This window comes from Podarcis cretensis (genome assembly GCF_951804945.1).
Source record: "Podarcis cretensis genome assembly, chromosome: Z".
Taxonomy (NCBI): Eukaryota; Metazoa; Chordata; class Lepidosauria; order Squamata; family Lacertidae; genus Podarcis; species Podarcis cretensis.
Genome location: NC_137184.1, coordinates 24,136,036 through 24,149,214, shown reverse-complemented (window position 1 = coordinate 24,149,214; position 13,179 = coordinate 24,136,036). Strand labels below are relative to the sequence as shown.

The 13,179-nt window shown below is 46.5% G+C and overlaps 1 protein-coding gene and 1 long non-coding RNA gene across 4 annotated transcripts in view; one reads left to right on the top strand and one right to left on the bottom strand.

Annotated features, from left to right (window-relative positions):
• LOC307207709 overlaps positions 1–2,792 on the bottom strand; it is a 57,277-nt gene extending 54,485 nt beyond the window's left edge. For both annotated transcript variants that reach the window (XR_013834777.1, XR_013834778.1), the window contains exon 1: positions 2,663–2,792. This is a non-coding gene — a long non-coding RNA (uncharacterized lncRNA). The remainder of the gene's footprint in view (positions 1–2,662) is intronic.
• The window catches only part of LAS1L (LAS1 like ribosome biogenesis factor), a 54,679-nt gene continuing 44,276 nt past the window's right edge, over positions 2,777–13,179 (top strand). The window contains exons 1-6 of one of the 2 annotated variants that reach the window (XM_079961678.1): positions 2,777–3,120; positions 4,061–4,291; positions 5,573–5,698; positions 7,125–7,194; positions 7,369–7,450; positions 9,836–10,024. In XM_079961678.1, the coding sequence (XP_079817804.1) occupies positions 2,792–3,120; positions 4,061–4,291; positions 5,573–5,698; positions 7,125–7,194; positions 7,369–7,450; positions 9,836–10,024 (1,027 nt within the window). In that variant the 5' untranslated portion in view covers positions 2,777–2,791. Of the gene's footprint in view, positions 3,150–4,060; positions 4,292–5,572; positions 5,699–7,124; positions 7,195–7,368; positions 7,451–9,835; positions 10,025–13,179 lie in introns of both variants that reach the window. The other variant, XM_079961679.1, reaches the window with a different exon arrangement.

Below are 13,179 nucleotides of genomic sequence, written 5' to 3'. Positions count from 1 at the left end.
AAATGTCAGATACAGCGGTACCTCGGGTTAAGTAGCATCATGGTTTTTAATAGTAGGTATTTAAACAAGATGCTGTCTTTATAGTATACACTTGTGCATTTCAGCTTTATTATGTGGTGGGATGGACAGGTTTTTTTTGCTACAGGAATAAAATGTGTGAGACCAGGCAGGGCAGAGGGCCATGAATATGGTTGGTCTGCAACATGGAACATATCAATCGATGAATTTCCCTAGTTGTACTGGTGGTTATTAGTGATCTTTTGCCTACTTAGCCCTTCCCCACCTGCTTATCACACCCCACCCCAGAGCTTTCCCCCACTACACAGTATTCCTGTCCACTATTTTTCCCATGCAAAATATTCCTTAGTGCTGCTTTGGAAAAGTTTTTTGAGTCCTGCAAGGTCACTGTTTCTTCCTCATGCTGTTGCTGCTTGGAACCATGATACTGGAGGTCTAAAGTCATAGTGGGCAAACACAGTAATTTATTTTCAGAGAGAAGCAAGGAGCTGGGGAACTGACTTTAAACTCTAAAGAAATTTCAATGGGTTGGTTAGAGGTGTGAGGTACATTGGTCCAGGATGCCTAGGTTTGATGTTAATTGGTCATTTCCTCCCTTTTCTGAGGCTGTGACCTAAAAAGGGGCAATTCCAGAAACGACCAGGTAGAAGAGCACTGTACTTGCTAAATTCCATAATATATGGTTGCATTAGTATGCTGATATTAGTAACTCAGCCTCTACTTCAGTGCTTATACGACATCTGAACTATGCCTTTAGGTTGGGGAAAGGTGGAGGGGGTGGGGTGTTCAGTTTGAAATTATTCTTTTCAATTTATTTTAAAGCAGCTGAACTGCTTTTTTTGTTTTGTTTTTTTAAAAAGGAAAGCACTGCAGGGCTGTTGTACAGCAATGGGGCCAGGAATGGCATGGAAGAGACTCTTCTGAGTAACATCTCTTCTCTACACCCATGTCTCATAGATGGTTCAGGAGGATACCATGGTTAATGGTATCAAAAGCCAATAAGAGATTTTGTTAGAGCTACAGGGTCATATTCTCCCTCTCCCAATAGTTGTCATTTACCAGGGTGACCAAAGCAGATTGAATCCAGATTGAAATGTGTCTACATATTGTTTTCTCCAGGAACACCTGCAGTTGTTTCACAATGGCTCCCTAAATTCCTTGTCCCAAAAGGTGGTATCTACGACAGAGCAGTAGTTGTTAAATGCCATCTGGTCCAGGGTGGGTTTTCCCCCCAGGAGTAGTTGAACTATCACCTCCTTCTATCTGAGCAACATCACTCCCTCATGAAGGGCAAGGGTGCAAATGACACGTTGTTGGGTACGTATTCACAAGCACCCTGCCACCATCATCAGGCTACAAAAGCTGAAACTGATCCCACAAAACATGGCTTGATGGAGTGCTTGAAACCTATATTGGGAATACATCAATCACAGCATCTAGCTCACTATGGAGATGAATAAACCTTGCCCTCAAAGTGCCTAGCAAGCAACTCACAGAAGTGTTCTGGGCCCACTCCACTGATATAGGTGCCTACAGCCTGCTGACCACCCTGAAAAACTCCACCAGCTGATTTCTTGATGATGACTTGGAAGCAATGGAGTAGGTCTGCTTTGTGTTTTCACAGTCACAGAGTAGGCATGATTGTCTGTGTTTGGATATCTTTGCAGTGGGACTTCCACCACCTATGTTCTGTCATCCTGCCTGCCTGCTTCATCTCATTTATACTCTGCAGTGTATCAGGGGAACTGAATGTGCTCCACAGTAGCAGAGAAACCACTCAGGAGTGATCATTTCCATGTCCCTCTGAATCTCGCTGTTTCATAGCGAGACAGGGGCCTTGGTAGGATTGCCAGTCCTAGCTGTTGTAAAATTCCTTAGAGAGTACTGGAGTCTGTAGGCATGGGCATGTTTAAAGATGCATCTTCAGCATAGGAGAAGCTGAGCCAGAGTAAGCAACAACTGAACAGGAAGAGTCAGCAGATTTTTTATGCACTTTCAAATTTTGAGGGGACATTTACCCAGGCCTGCCATCACCCAGCGACCTTCATGGCCGAGTACAGTACGGCGCCTGCTTGGTCCCAACAGGCAAAGTTCCAAAGTGTAGGTGCTGCCACACTAAACAATCTTGAGTACTTGGTCTCAAAAGGCATTTGGGGGATTCATTTGTATAAAGCAGGTTTCAGTCTTATGAATCAGGGAAATTACTGCCAGGTTATAGTGTGGGCAGGGCTGAGAGGGGACTGTTGGAAAAAATGGAGGGGTTCAAGGATCTGGTGTAGAAACAGCAGCTGCAGTAGAAGCCCTGCCACGACTTCCTCACAAATAATAGCTGAAGGGGAGGCAATGGAACCTGGATCTCATTTTTGTGTGAAAAGTTGTGTGTGGAGAGCGTGAGGAGCTGTTCTTTCATCAAAAACTTTTGCTGAAAGTTTACAGGGCTGTGAGAGGCAGTTTGGCCTAGTGGTTGGGCCTGGAGGAGACCAGGGTTCCCTATTCCCACTCAGCTACTGCCTCTCGGCCTGAGGTATTAGAGGGTTGTCGTGGGGATATAAATCGGGAACGGGAAGAGCCAGGTACATCAGCCTGGATGAAAAAATGGATGAAGCCTAAATAAACTCGTAAGATGCTTTTATCTCTTACCCACCTGAGTCACCTCTCAGTACTGACGCCTTTCACGCGAGCATGGCATGCTTGTGCGCTTGCGCCCCCGCCTGAGGAAAACATAGAGGCTTCCGCAGCTACCCTTAAAACCCTGGAATCCCGTGCCGTTGCTATGGGCAACCGTCACTTCCGCCCAGGTGAAGACCGGCAACCACAAACCCCAATCCTGGAAAGCCCCGGAAGCTCAGCCACCGGGGACAGTCTTGCCGCAGCTATGTTTATGCCTTCTCCCTCATATCCGCTTCCGTGTCGCAGGGGGCGCCGCGCACCCAATCAGATTGCTCCCTCGCTTCCTTCGCCCCGCCCCTGCCGCTGTAATTGGTCTTGCTTTGTCTCCCGCTCGTTTTCTTTTCCCCTCGGTCGGCTTACTCTCTTCTTGACTTTGGGGGGGGCTAGGGAGCCTCGCTGCTCCTCAGCAGGTCCCATCGGCGCAGGATATAAGTGTGTGCAGCGGTTCTGCTCAGCATAAGGTGGACGTGGGGGACGGGGCGGGTGGAGTGGTTACAGGCGCCTCACACACCCCCTTCCCAAATAGGGCGCAGAGAACGGCGGTGGGGACCTAAGTGGTGGTTTTGCATCGTATGTGTACAGTATATGGAACACCTCCCTACACGGGTATCGCCACACAGTGTGTGCGTGTGTGTTGTATGTACGTCAGTAAATACAGTACAGTATATGAATGTATTCGTAGGAATTTTTGTTCCATGTGCTGGCGGCGGCCTTACAGTAGTTCAACTCAATACAACATAAATACTACTAAATATAGCGATCCTAATTTATAAACTTTATGTGTGTTAGTTTATATGTTTATGTGTATACATCTGAAATATTATGTATTTTGTGTGATGTCTGTATAATGTGAAGGTATGAATTGCTACTGAGTAAATGCAGCAGAAGCAGCAGAGACTTGAGTGTAAGTGTGTGTGTGTGATATATTTATAGAGAGCGCATGCAAAACTGTTAGTAATTGTCATCAGTGTATGATTTTAGTGATTAACAATCTTACCAGGATCCAGAGCTGTGTGAATATTTTAAAATGTCTCTTTATATTTATATATGCATCACACAAAAATGTATTTTTATTTATGTGTGTATGGTTAGATAGGTAAATGGATATAGGACCACCACAGAAATGCAGGAAAACAGCATCAAGTATAGGCTAAAGAATTTAATTGTGTTAAAGGTGCTTCAAGATGTTCTTTGGTTTATGCTGCAACAGAGCAGCACAGCTGCCTACTGGAAGTTGAGTAAATGCCAGTTTTGTCCAAGCTGACCTTTGAACTTGTGTGGGATGTAGGGACAGCACTTGTCAGCTTGAGAATGCATATGAGACATTGACTTTGGTGCGTTTCAGCTCACAAAAGTTTTGTTTTATCCTTAGATCTGATAGTGTTGGATCTGCGGAGGTTGTTGAAGAGTGGAGCGACAGCATGTCTAGTGGTCCCAGTAGCACAACCCCAGGATGGAAGCAGATGTCTTGGCGGAAGAGGCCACAGAGTGTCGTGGCTTGGGAGAGCAAAGCTGAATGGGACCAAGTGATGGTGGGCTTATATTGTGGGGACCGTGAGATACAACAGGATGCGTTGGACCGAATATCTGCTTGGAAAAGCAGGTAAGAGGGAATGTGAATGGGTTATAGAGGCAGCAAGCAGGTGGGGAGGTACCTGAAGTGCAAGGGTAGGATGGCAGGGGATAAGGTGAGTCAGACTCTATCCCAGAGCTTTCCAAACTTTACATGTTAGTGACACACTTTTTAGACATGCATTATTTCGCGACACAGTAATTCGGCAAATTGAAGGTTAAACTATCCCCTTTCAGTCCCAGGAGAAGTGCAGGGAGCATTCACATGGCACATCTACACACTGCAACTGATACACTAACGTGTCGTGACACACAGTTTGGAAAGCTCTGCTCTATCCTAAGATTGCTAGAGGTGAAGACCTCTGTCCACTCCTCCTCTGCTTAGCAGCACCAATTCTTTTCTCAGTTCCAAGCTCTTGGCTTTTCTCTTGAATTTAGATCAGTGGTTCTCAAACTTTTTTCTCTGGGCCACACTTTCAGAATAAAAATTTGCTTGCACCTCACTAAATTTTTTATTGATGAGAAATGCATTGGAAAACAAAAAGAAACAGCTCCCATCAATGCTTGCTTTATAACATAGAACATGAATACTTTATAATATGATCATGGGACATCCAGAAAATATAAAACAATGCAGCTACATAAGAAACATGAATCATTCTCGAAATATAATATAAATGAGCTTCTTACATATGTATCTTAAGTACAGACTCAGTAAGAGGAGTGAGTTTGCTTTTGCTGGGTAATCTCATTTATAGTAGGTCTAATTTGAGAGAAATGCTCTTAAAGAGAGGCATGGATTCTGCTTCTGGTTGCATATTCAAAAAAATTTTTTTTTATACTATACTGCACTGAAATGTTCAAATGTTTCTTTGAATGTTCTTGAATCTTCCTGCCACATGTACCTTCCTCTGCTGCCATACCCTTTGAGAACCACTGATCTAGATCAAAGGTGGGGAATTTATGGCACTCCAGATGTTGCTGGACTCATGTCATCCCTTGGCCATGCTGGCTGATAGGATTTGGAATTCAACATTTGCATGACCACAAGTTCCCTACCCCTGATCTAGATCCTTGTCAATTTCTCACAGCACCTTTCTCTGGCAATTCCAGATAAAAAAAAATGGCATACTTACATAATTTTATTTGTATGCCACTATTCCACAGTTCAAGGAGTTCACAGGTCTCCTTGAGGAAGGGGTTTTCTTAAACTCAGAGTTTGAAAACTACTGCTCTAGGAGGTAAGTATATGCTTTTTGTCTTCAAAATGGAGACAATCCTGACCTCACTGTGTTTCACTCTTTAAACCTAGGTATGGGCATAGGATGCCATTAGCTGTGGAGTGCACTGCGGATCTGATTCGTTGTAAACTCCTAGATGCCTCTGGTGTTCTGAAATCCCATGAACTGGTCCTTACGTATGGTCTAGCTCTTGTGAGGTAAGAACGGGTAGACAGAGGAAGGAAGATTGGAGGGCTGGAAAGGGTGTTTGTGCTAGTCAGTAATTCCACACCCCTAGTGCTAAGCAGGGAGAGATTAGGCTTTCTTTGTAGAAAGCTGTCATACCATTATAGCATTTTCAGTATATATATAATTCATAACTGCAGTATACATTAAAATACCAACCGTTAAGTTCTTGGGTGTTGTCTCCAGCTCAGGTTTACTCACAACTGAAATTCTGTTTTGATTTCAGTTAAGGTGAATAAAGGTTTAGTAACTGAGTTGCCACATAGGAACCAACAGGTTCAGTTCTAGCTTGCATGAGAGAATTTTAATGCAGCCATTCAATTAGATTTAAATAATAAAAGCAAAACCAGACAATCCAAGATGATTGGTTTAAGGCATTTCACATTTTTAGAACCGCAGATTAGAAAAAAAGTAAAGTGTAAGGTTCCCAATTCATTTAGATTAAATAATCTTTTCAGCAGCTGACACTGTTTGGGGCAAAAAAAAAAAAAAGTCACCCACAACTTTCTCTTACGCTAGTGCATATGAAGCTGCTCTATAGGCAACAAACCTGTTTGCATCATCCAGCAACCATCAAATTTTGGAATTACAGTGGTACCTCAGGTTACATACGCTTCAGGTTACATACGCTTCAGGTTACAGACTCCGCTAACTCAGAAATAGTGCTTCAGGTTAAGAACTTTGCTTCAGGATAAGAACAGAAATCGTGCTCCGGCGGCAGCAGGAGGCCCCATTAGCTAAAGTGGTTCTTCAGGTTAAGAACAATTTCAGGTTAAGTACGGACCTCCGGAACAAATTAAGTACTTAACCCAAGGTACCACTGTATATGACTGGTCTTCTATAAAATTCTGAAATAAATTGAGCAATATGTTCCTAGGTGAATTGTATAAAGGGTAATGCACAATGCCTTTGATTCAGTCTGATCCTCATATATGAAGATGGCCCTTTATTCGTCTATTAAGAATTTACCAGTCAGATATTCTGTGGCTGTAATTTGAAATCAAACTTAAGTATTTAAGTCATGTTTTGATTAGTGTTGTGGGGCAGAGAAAGCTGATAGGTCTAAAAGAATTCTGAGTATGTAATAAATTTGAAATGTTAATTTTAATCTTACAGTCAGAGACATGTACATTGTGCTCATACTGATTAAATCTGATGATACCCTTTAGTGTACCACATCAGATATTATTGACTTAACTTTTATTTATTTATTTTTTGTGGATTCACATTCAGTGGAGACATTCAAACAACAGTTCAGGTTCAGTTCAGGAAAACAAAATAAAGCTTTATTCCAGTTTTATATTTTGACTGCATTCCTGGAAACATTTTTTTCAGACAAATGCATCATGAAAAACTAGAATCAGTTGTGTACTGGGTAATTTTTTCTTTCATGTGCAGGTTTGTCAACCTCATCACAGAGCGGAAGCAGAAAACGGTCGTCATTCCACTGAGACGCCTAGCAAAAGAGGTAGGAAGGTTCCAGAGAATTAAGTCTCTGCAGGTTACAAACATCTCAGCACACACACACAGAGGCAGGCAGTTGGATAATGATGACACAGATAGTATTCATCTCCAGCAAATGTGAGGGAGGTCTTACCCCTTGCCCCTTTGATGTTAATGACCATTTGGTTCTCTTTTATAGCTAAACATCCCAGTCTGGATTGTGAACCTTCGTCATGATTTGACCCATGGCAACCTACCTCACCTGGATGCTTGCCAAAAAGGTGAGTGCAGTTTTATATAGTGCTATCTGTACCCATTGTGTGGGAGAACGGGCCATACTCTAGAGGCTCCCACCTGGAGAAATGGAAGCAGGGGTAAATGGGAAGAATAGGTGACAAGGCGATTTACAAATAATTAAAATCAGTTTAAAACTGAAAACAACAAATACATTTAAAATGATTCTGAACCTGTAACAAGTAAAGACTCATGGTAAATATCCATTTATCCAGCTGGGGAAGCCTGTGGGAACAAAAATATATTCAGTTGCTTCCAGAAAATGCAGATAGTGGGTGCATGTCATATCTCAACAGGAACGCTGTTCCGCAGAACAGGAGCAGCCACACTAAAAGCCCTGCACTGAATTACTACAGAGTGGGCTTCTGAGATCTTTGGAACTTTCAAGAAAGACTCTCCCATAGATTACAGCCATCTACTGGGTATAAAAAGGGATGTGGGTGGTGCTGTGGGTTAAACCACAGAGCCTAGGGCTTGCCAATCAGAAGGTCGGTGGTTTGAATCCTCGAGCTCCCGTTGCTCGGTCCCTTCCGTGAAGCCTTTAGCAAACCCGCCCCTCACTTACCCTCGTACTGTATTCCAGCTAAGCCTAAGTACACATAACTATATCCCCTTTTATACCTAGGAAAAAGGTAAAGGGACCCCTGACCATGAGGTCCAGTCGTGGCCGACTTGGGGGTTGTGGTGCTCATCTCGCTTTATTGGCCGAGGGAGCCGGCGTGCAGCTTCCGGGTCATATGGCCAGCATGACTAAGCCACTTCTGGCCGTTTACCTTCCCGCCAGAAGTACCTATTTATCTACTTGAACTTGACGTGCTTTTGAACTGCTAGGTTGGCAGGACCTTCTGATCGGCAGGCCCAAGGCTCTGTTGCTTAGACCACAGCGCCACCCTCGTCCCTGCTTGGATTACCTGGCATGAAAAGAGCCTGTTTGCCTTGTTTTCTGGACATGACCCACTCAGCATGTAGCTCCAGGAGTACTGGAGATACATGTGGAACCATTGCAAGTCTCATGCTTTTGAGGACCTGTTTGATCAGAGATAACATTGGGACAAAAGAGACATTTACCGTATTTTTCGCTCTATTGGACGCAGTTTTTCCCCTCCAAAAATTGAGGGGAAATGTGTGTGCGTCCTATGGAGCGAATGCAGGCTTCTGCCATAGCCGCGCGCAACCCCTCCGGCAGGGAGAAGCTGCATGGGGCTATGGCTTCTTTAGCCCTGCGCAGCGTCTCCCGGCAAGGAGAGGCTGCACGGGGCTAAAGGGGAAGCCAAAACAGCGAGCGGGAACCATCCCGCTCGCTGCCTTGCCTTCTTCCATAGCTGCGGCAACCCCTCCACAAGGAGAGGCTGCACGGGGCTATGGCTTCTTTAGCCCTGCGCAGCGTCTCCCGGCAAGGAGAGGCTGCATGGGGCTAAAGGGGAAGCCAAAGCAGCGAGTGGGATCCATCCCGCCCCCTGCCTTGCCTTCTTCCATAGCTGCGCGCAACCTCTCCGGCAGGGAGAGGTTGTGTGCAGCCTGTACGCTGCTCTTTGGGGCTGGGGGGGAAAATATTATTTTCCTTGATTTCCCCCCGTAAAAACTGGGTGCGCCCTATGGTCCGGTGCGCCCTATGGTGCGAAAAATACGGTAACTCTAATTCCACCTTCACCTACTGATCTTCAGCCCCAGTGGGCTGCTCTGCCTCTCCAAATGCCTAACCGCTAAGTGCAGTACTTTATTATTTCCAGCAGGTGGTGCTGTGCATTTAGGGCTTGGTAAATGCTTTCACCAATAGAAAAACTGGATGGTCTGAAGATCTGGACAGATAAGAGTGTTCATTTGTAGGGGAACAGAAGGCAGTAGAGCATCACTCTGTGGATGGAAGAGAGGAAGTGCTAGTCTGTCTTTTTGCTCCAGTGGAGCCCCATGCTGGGCAAAAATTTGTTCCTGTCCGACTGTATGATTCTAATTCTACATAGTACCTTCCCTCCATAGACAAGTCTAAGAACAAGCTCATCCAGGTTGTGATCCACCAAGCTAGTTACAGTCATTATTTTACATTGTATAGCACCATAAGTCCACTGGTAGGAAGGTGGTATATGGATGTATTAAGCAAATAAACCATGTGAAGATTCATATTCCAGAAAGAACAAGAATGTATTTTCTTGGTGCCTAAAAGTTGACAGTGTTGGCACCAGGTGAATCTCCTTTGGGAGAGCATTCCATAACAGAGAGACAGCCACTGAAAAGACATGCACTCTTGTTGCTGTCCTCTGCACATGTTTCCCTGTATGGAGCAGTTATGAGAAATTACTTGTAAATCTTTCACTTGACCAGGCTGCCTTTGTTTTACTATCTTCTCTATACTGTATATGTGTTGTCACCTCCAGGCTGTGATGTTGTCCTGGAATGGCTCCGGCAAACATATTGGAGCCGCCAGTTGGCCAATAACCTAGTAAGAGGATATGAAGAGGATGAGGATGAGGAATCGCCACTAGCAGGTACCGGGTTCATCAGCAGTATAACGGAGCCTGAAAAATTGGAGTCCCTCGACTGTCAGGGAAATGTGATGTTTCAAGGTGAGTATAGTCACCATGTGGATACACACTGCCACCCAATTACAGCTATGCTAAAATCCTGGATTTATGCATTGTTTTCTTGAGGCAGGAATCTGGGGGCAGAGAGAAGAAAAAAGGAGCTAGAGGTCAATGGTATGAATCTAGTAACAAGTCTGCATCTGTGAGAGAAGTTGAGGCATGGAATTGTCAATTCAAATGGAAATTGGGGAGATGAAACTAGGCACCTTGGGCCCCTAAGAAGCTTATAATACTCTGAAGGGTTGGGGAGGTGTTGCCATTAGATTTAAAGAACTTATTCTCCAATGTTTTACCCTTTCCTCCCCCACCTCCCCCAACCTTCATCTATATGGCAATTAAGCTTTCATGCTCAGTGTGCTCAATGTGAGCCCCAAACAGCGCTACGTGGCTCCTGGTCATCCCTGAGCAGGAACACTCATTTTGAAATACAGATCCCCCTTTGTGTTAATTAAAGCCAATAGGTAACTACTCGACTAATTAGAGTTTATCGAGCTGTTGATATTATAAGCAGAATAATTAGGCTGGGAAATAATAACATCAATGCCATCAATGGAGGCTAGTATAAGGCTCGGGATTGCTACTGTGGAGGGGCAAGGGAGGTGTGGCAGTGGGAACAGATTTTATAGGCGAAGGGGATTGAGATACGGATACACTCATACCCCTTCCGATCTGCGCCCCATCCCGAGGGACGAGGGTAGGGTGAGCAAGGATTACTCACCTCCGTCACTGGTGCTGTGCAATGCCAGGTCTTTAGGCAACAAAACCGCCACCCTGCGAGATTTCTTTACCTCGCAGGGGGCCGACCTGGCTTGTGTGACAGAGACCAGAAGGGGAAACAGTTACCTTACAACGTCCTCCACCAGTCGTGGACTGTGGGCCGAGGGGCGGGGGAGAAGGGTGGCATGATTAATCCGGGAAGATTGTTCCTTCAGGGCTTTGCCATCGCCATCGATCTCTGGCATTGAATGTGTTGGCCTAGTGCAGGGTTCCGAGGAGAGCTTGGCTGGCTGGCTGGTGTACCAGCCACCTAGCGCACCAGCAGCCACCGTGTCAGGCCTACTGGAGGCAGTCGCTGACTGGGCCTTGGAGTTCCCTAACCTATTGATATTGGGGGACTTCAACATCCATGCTGATGCCACTCCCTCCTCACAGGCTCTCGACCTGGTGTCTTCCATGGCGACACTATGGCTCTCCCAGTTTGTTTCGGGCCCCACACATCAACCAGGCCACACGCTGGATTTGATTTTTGGTGCAGGTATAGATGTGATCATGTCCCCTTCGATGAAGGTGCCATGGTCTGATCACTACGCTCTGAAAGCCAGGATTGACTTTCCACCCCCACCCTGCTTAGTTGGCAATCCGATTTGGGCTCGCCCGCGGAGGCTGATGGACCCTGATAGATTCCGTCAAGCCTTGCGGGACCTTGCTCCCTCTGGCGACTCATTGACTGAGCTTGTTGAGGGTTGGAATACCCAGCTCCTGGCAGCCATCAATGAGATTGCAGCTAAGCGCCCTCTGCGACCCGCAGAAACCGGGCTCCCTGGTTTACCAAGGAGCTCCAGAAAATGAAGCGGGACCTCAGACGGCTAGAGCGAGTATGGCAGGGTGCCTGCGACAGAGCCTCAAGAACATCTTATAGGGTTTTTATGGAAACCTATGAGATGGCAGTGAAGGCCTCTAAGAAGTCTTACTTCTCAGCCTCCATTGCATCCACTAGCTCTCGCCCGGCGCAATTATGTAGTATAATTAGGTCTTTAACGTCCCTGGTAAAAAGGTAAAGGTAAAGGTACCCCTGCCCGTACGGGCCAGTCTTGACAGACTCTGGGGTTGTGCGCCCATCTCACTTAAGAGGCCAGGGGCCAGCGCTGTCCGGAGACACTTCCGGGTCACGTGGCCAGCGTGACATCGCTGCTCTGGCGAGCCAGAGCCGCACACGGAAACGCCGTTTACCTTCCCGCTGGTAAGCGGTCCCTATTTATCTACTTGCACCTGGAGGTGCTTTCGAACTGCTAGGTTGGCAGGCGCTGGGACCGAGCAGCGGGAGCGCACCCCGCCACAGGGATTCGAACCGCCGACCTTTCGATCGGCAAGTCCTAGGCGCTGAGGCTTTAACCCACAGCGCCACCTGCGTCCCTAACGTCCCTGGAGGGACAGCCAAATTGAAATAACAATTTGACACATAGCTGTGAGTCATTTGTGGGCTTTTTTGCGGAGAAGGTCCTGTTGCTCCGCCATGACCTCCCTGCCAATTTGGATACAATAACAGAACTGGAGGCCCCTCGACTGTCCTCGGGTCCAGTATTGGACCACTTTGACCGGATATCCCCAGCTGATGTGGACAGACTCCTCCGAGCTGGAAAGCCCACCACCTGTCCTCTTGACCTGTGCCCGTCCTGGCTGATTAGAGCATGTCCAAACGAGGTGCGGGAGCCCCTAAGGGGATATCATCAATTTGTCCGCTGGCACCGGGACATTCCCAGGGGAATTGAAGGAGGCAGTGGTGCGCCTGCTCTTAAAGAAAACATCATTAGATCCTTTAGAGCTATCCAATTACCGCCTAGTTTTGAATCTTCGGTTTCTGGGTAAGGTTGCTGAACAGCTTGATGGGTTCCTGGATGAAACATTGGCTCAGGATCCATTCCAGTCCGGCTTCCACTCTGGTCATGGGACCAAGATGGCTCTGGTCGCCCTAACAGATGATCTCCACAGGCAGCTGAATTGAGATGGGTCGGGGCTGCTGATTCTTTTAGACCTGTCAGCAGCCTTCAACATGGTCGATCACGAACTCCTGGACCACCGCCTCGCCAACGTGGGGATCTAGGGCACAGTCCTTCAATGGCTGCACTCGTTTCTCTCTGGTCAGGGACAGAGGGTGGCGCTTGAGGGGGGGGGAACTGTCGTTGCGCCACTCCTTGGTGTGTGGAGTGCCGCAGGGTGTGATACTCTCCCCGATGCTTTTCAACATCTTTATGCGCCCCCTAGCCCAGCTTGTCCAGAGTTTTGCACCCAACTCTATCTGTTGATGGATGGCCATCCTGACTCTGCCCCAGACACACTGATCAGATGTTTGGAAGCTGTGGTTGAATGGTTACATGGGAGCCGGTTGAAGTTAAATCCTTTGAAGACAGAGGTCCCTT